General features: G+C 38.6%; 1 protein-coding gene across 1 annotated transcript; it reads left to right on the forward strand.

The window, feature by feature from the left end:
- Window positions 1-560: 560 nt before the first annotated feature.
- On the forward strand, window positions 561-3,942 carry LOC148853534 (uncharacterized). Its single transcript, XM_088983937.1, has 6 exons — window positions 561-761; window positions 1,841-2,437; window positions 2,604-2,704; window positions 2,845-2,928; window positions 3,016-3,126; window positions 3,429-3,942. The coding sequence occupies exons 2-6, from the start codon at window positions 1,849-1,851 to the stop codon at window positions 3,468-3,470; spliced, it is 927 nt and encodes a 308-aa protein (XP_088840063.1). The 5' UTR covers window positions 561-761; window positions 1,841-1,848; the 3' UTR covers window positions 3,471-3,942.
- The last annotated feature ends 1,915 nt before the right edge of the window (window positions 3,943-5,857 follow it).

Consider the following 5,857-nt stretch of genomic DNA (forward strand, 5'->3'; position numbering starts at 1 on the left):
TAATATACTTTGTTGATCCATCCAATCCTTCAAATTGATTTTGGATTATCCAATCCAGTCCAAAATCAGTCCATTGACACCCTTATTCATATATTTTAAATCTAATGCTAAATATACACGAATTCACTTCAGCACCTGTGGAATACGCCCTACAGCATATCCCAACCGTGTATTAGAAACATCTCCTGATAATATGAGTATGAAAGATATTACTGATGTACGCTGATATGTGTATGTGGGGCGTTATTGAGGCGCAGATGTGAATTCGATATACACGTGGGAGTACCGATGAGAGCGCCTTATTGGATAAGTCTTCTTTTGAACAGAACAGCTGAGTGACTACTCCTGACGTCAGCTAATCACTGCTGTTCTGGAGTTCACATCTCCAGAGTACTCGCTACTCCGGTGCCTAGTGGACGTCGACATCTCGGCAATTCCGAGAGCCACGGGCCACGAGCCAGGAAGATCAAGGATTGTGGCAGTGGCAATTTCGTCACACTAAAGCGAATTTCGAAACTTAAGAAATAAATGTAATTCTCTAAAGCCTCAAGGGCCTTTTCGTATCGTTGCTAATATAAATGAAAAAGGATCAGCCTTCAATTTACCTCTGTCGTGTTTTCCCTTGCTGGGCGGAGGAGGAAAAGGAGGGTTTCTTCTCTTTTTTGGACCCCCAAATCTAGGGTTCCTCCTATTAAAGAGTTTATTGTAGCAGATCTAGAAGATCGAACCTTAAATTTCTCCGTTATCGTTCTCTTATTAAGGTCAGTGAGATATGCTTTGTCTGCATTTTCAGTTAAACCTCTCTTCTGATAATCTTGTCTCTGGTTCCCGTGTGTGTTTCCGGTGTTAATGAGCTGATGCTAGATCCAGGTTTCAGAATTTTGCCTATTTTATGGCTCTCTTTCTTTCTGTCGTTTTTTTGGAACAAAATGCCAACCGAAACTAAACAATATTAAATGAGTTTTATTTAAGCAGGTTTAGCTTTGGTTCTGTATATGCCACCTTCTTCTCGTGGAGTTTGTTTTTCATGAATGTTTCTCTATATTTGTTGAAGTGAGATTTGCCATCCCGGTGATTAAAATAGCTGTGATATATTTTAGCTGTTTTCAGAACGGAAGCTCAATGGTAGCGGGTCAAAAACTGAATATGGCTTCATTTTCGTGAAGGGTGGGACATGTTTTGATGTTCCCATAAAAATGCGTTTAGGATAATATTGTCGGACTCATGATTTATGGACTGCAGTTTTTTTTCCTCCTTTTTTTTGCCCTATCCTTTCCATTCTTAATTTCTTAGTATAATTTTGTTTGTTTTACTAGAATGTTAACGTTTCTTTAAAAAAAAAAAATTAACCATTGGGCGGGGATATACATCAGGACTAGTAATATCCTGCCCCTGTTTCCCCAGTAGTCATCTTTGTATTTTGCAATTGTTTTATTAAGGGACTATGGATTTAGTGGGTTCTCTCCATCATTAATCATGTCATTCGATTTTTGTTGTTTGTTTGAAATTCTTTTTTTTTTTTTTTAATTCATGTTTGAAGTTCTTTCATAAGCATGTGAAAATGGTTAGGTCACAACATGGCGATGCCAATTGTATTATTCTCTTGTTTTCTCATATGATCATAATAGTCAGCTCTGTGCAATCTAATTAAATAAGATCAATCACCAACCGTTTTACAATATAATTATGTTTTTGATGAGGCTTTGACATGGCTTCTATTGTATATATTTCAGGAGTATATTTCAATGACATGAGTTTTGGACTAAAATGATTGTTCCATTTACTTAACGATCAATCAATCTATCTAACCGTGCATCTATCATGTCTGTTATCTTTTTAGGGTTCAGAATGATGGAGAGCCAGTATAGTTTTTGGCAGTTGGGCGATGAGCTTCGAGGACGATCTAAGGCTGCGGAGGATCACCAGTGGTTTATGGTTGCTTCTAAACTTGCAGAGCAGATGAAGTCAAAGGGAGAACGTACAAACAACCTTGATCTTTCAAAGGCCCCAGTGGAAACAAGGCCAAGAGAGAAAAGTGGATTTCAAGAAGACAACAAATTTGAGAATTTCAATTTCGGCATGCTGAGTTTGGACTCCAAAATCAACGAAACTCAGAACAAGAGTTCTTTGAGAACTGGCATTTATAATATCAACACAGTGTATCAGAAAAGCAGCGGAAATAATACCATAAATGTAAACATGGCAGTTGGCAATAGCAAGTATAGCAACAGTAATCACAACAACAAAGAGCTTAACAGCAGCAGCACCAACAACAATGACAATAACAACAACTACAACAACAATAACAATGCTGTTGATAAAAGGTTCAAGACCTTGCCTTCGACAGAGACACTTCCACGGAATGAGGTCCTTGGAGGATACGTTTTCGTGTGTAACAATGACACAATGCAGGAAGATTTGAAGCGGCAACTATTTGGTCAGATTAAAATTTTTCTTTGTCATTTGCTTTCTTTTCTGAGAAAATGCTTACATGCGTCCAGTCTGGTCCGTTTTTAGGCTTTAAGTTTTCTGAGAAAATGCTTTGAAGGGGTTCTTACAATGTATGTTTTTAATTTAAGCTGATTGTTTTCTTGGCATGGCAGGTTTACCACCAAGATACAGAGATTCTGTTCGGGCAATAACACCTGGGTTACCCCTCTTTCTTTATAACTATACCACTCACCAACTTCATGGGATATTTGAGGTTCGCTCTTATGTCTGTTATTTATTTCATTTTTAAATCCCAAGGCAATCTGATGAGTCAGTAATCAGGCAGCAAGTTTATTTATTTGTGGATAAATTGGGTATTGTTCTTCTGTCTTATTTGGTTGTGCTTTCCTACAGGCAGCAAGTTTTGGGGGATCTAACATCGATCCGACAGCCTGGGAAGATAAAAAATGTAAAGGTGAATCAAGGTTTCCTGCACAGGTAAATTGAGTATGGTTGAAGAACTGGAACCATTTGTCTTTTGCCAGAGCAAGAGCAGTAACTTTTTTTCCTTTTTCTTCCAAGTAGGTAAGGATCCGTGTTAGGAAACTCTGCAAGGCGTTGGAGGAAGATGCTTTCAGGCCAGTTTTACATCACTATGATGGTCCCAAGTTTCGTCTTGAGCTCTCTGTTCCAGAGGTGAGATTGAAAGAATGTTGAGCGTGATTTGGCCATAATCCCATGTTTCAGCATCTTCTTCTCATTTCTGCTTCAGGCACCAATCCGCACTCTCATGATTGTCATCTGTTGAGTGATGGCATACAAAGTTTTCTCATATCGACCCTTGCATTAACATTCTCACGCATTCTATTGATCATTGCTTTCCATTTATATTTTATGTAGTAGTATGAAGCTGCCATCTGCCATTACTCTTACATGTTCTATTGTTATTATTCTCTTACTAAGCTGATGGTTGTAAGCTCTGTTTCTTGCTTTTACAGACATTGGCTTTACTAGACTTGTGCCAACAAGGAAGCATGTGAAACAGTCTATTGGCTCTCCATGCTATGGGAACACGAGGACAAATTGTGTATTTTGTCTGTGGTGGTGTGTGTCATATGTGGTTTTCCCAGATTTTCCATGAAGCGCAAGCGTAGGGGCCTAAGTCCTTTGGGTTGGAACTTGGAACTTCAACTTCTCAACAAGAGTCCCGGGAAGGCATACGTGCCTGTCGAATGGCCATGTAGATTGTACTGTTAAGATACCTCAGAAGTGGGTAAATCCTATATTATGATGTTATAGTTTAAACCGAATTTAACGTTGAAAGAAGAGAGTGTAAGGGCCAAGCCCGTGAAATTGAGCCAAGTCTTTTGATATGTTAACTAGTTTTTTTACGTGCTTGTAAGTGGGCATCTTTATTGTTTGTGTGCTATCCATCTCCTTATAGATACAGAAGAGTGCTTTTGCATATTTATTCACATAACAGCCTGCCTCCGCCAGATTGTTTGGGGATTATTCGTTTCGTTCTCCCGCTTGCAGCTTTATTTATCTAACTACTTTAACCTTCTCACTTGCGGGTGTCAGAGTTAAAACTGCTCCTCGTATCTTTTCTACGGAGATGATAGAATTTTGTTTAGATTTGAGCCAGCAATTTTAGGGCTGGGTCTTGATCGGTCCTTTAACCCGACCTAACCATCTAATTTATACCCTGATTTTAACTTTATTAGAGTCAAATGTGGTTAATAAAAATAATTTAACTTAAAAAAGAAAAACCACTGTGAAATGAGAAGAGAGGTCCATGTCCATGCGGACATTGGATAGGGTCATAGGGCTCCTTCCTGGTCAGGACCAGTCTTTCCTCTGGTTGCTCATCCTCTTCTGGCATCACGTCCAAACCACGTGTGAAAAAATTTCGAAAGGCAATCCAGGTTGTCTGCGCCTCTGCGGAAACAGCGTGGCAATGAGGTGGTTCCATTTATGGCAAACGGTTCTATGTTGCTGCTCCTGTACCAAACAATCCAAGTCCTGCTTCTGTCTTGCAGAAAATAAGAAAAACGAATAGCTGATTTAATCACAGATTTGTTTCATTAAAATAGAGGATAAAGCTACTGTGCTCTGTACTCTAGTACGTAATCAAGTCTCCCAATCAGTTTCATTGTAAGTTCGTTATGGAGAGCTGGATTCGGCCATTGCATTAGCTGAACGGATGAATGCTGTGTAGCAGGCTGTGGAATCAATGACTTTTAATATGGTATTAATGGTTGATGGTGAAAGTAAAATTATTAAATTGCCCATTTAAGATTTTATAACCGACTTTTAAACATTTTAATACGATAAAAGATGTGACAAAATGTTAGACTCAAAAGTTAAAAAATATATATATAATATTTTTAAGAGAAAATCTATGATGCAGAAAATATATGATATGCCCACCCATGAATTTTGATAAACACCACCTTATTTACTCTCACTTTTGTGATTTCAGTTTATTGGTCAGTTATTTTTTCTATATCATAGTCGAACCCTGGTTTCAATGACCCCATACTCTTCAATACACAAAATTTACACATTGCGAGTGTCAATACACTGATCGGTGGCTGAGAGACGAGAGCTAAGATTTTAGAAAAGTTAATTTAAAAGGGAAAAATGGTTTCATATCACAGGAAGTTTGGGGTTTTGGAAAATGTTTAAAAGTAATATTTCATGAAATTAATTAATAGAATGCTAATGGTGAGTGAGAGCAAAGTACTGAAATCCATAAGTCCAAAATAAAGTTTGGGATCAATGACTCTAGATAGACCTGTTCACAGGCCGAGCTTCTGGCCTGATTTACACTGTATTAGACTCAGGCTTCGGGCCGGGCCCATTCCTTTACTACCACTTAACAAATTTTAAATTTGCTGCAGAACAGTGATATTTGGGGTATTGATATTTGATAGTTGATACCAACAACGGGGGATACGTCTTGTCATAAACGGGAAAAGTTTTAAATTATTGTGAATATGAATACAGTTAAAATTTACTCAGAGGATGGGTTAAAGTGAGATTTCTCCCAGAAAAAGGGGCACCTAGACGATCCGTGGAATTAGAGTGGTTGGGAAATGGGCGAGTCCGACACATAAAATATGACTATGCGAAGCACCCATTTCATCAACTTGGGGAGGCAGCCTGAGCCTATCGTCTACCCTTGGCTCGCTCCTTAGACAGATGTAAAGTTGGGAAAGCATATTACTGTACTAGTAGATCCTGAAAAAGCTACTTTAATCTGGCTTCAACATGTGACCTACTGACCAAGACTGATAAAGATTCATTAGTTTAACGTGACCCAGATATAGGTGACCCAAAGATCGGACTGTATGGACCATGGATGGGCCAAAAGCCAAATTGGACCACACATCCAAGATTATAACCATGAAGTAAGACACAAAGA

This window comes from Nelumbo lutea, chromosome 4 (assembly GCF_056320005.1).
Source record: "Nelumbo lutea isolate HS-2025 chromosome 4, American lotus-T2T, whole genome shotgun sequence".
Lineage (NCBI taxonomy): Eukaryota > Viridiplantae > Streptophyta > Magnoliopsida > Proteales > Nelumbonaceae > Nelumbo > Nelumbo lutea.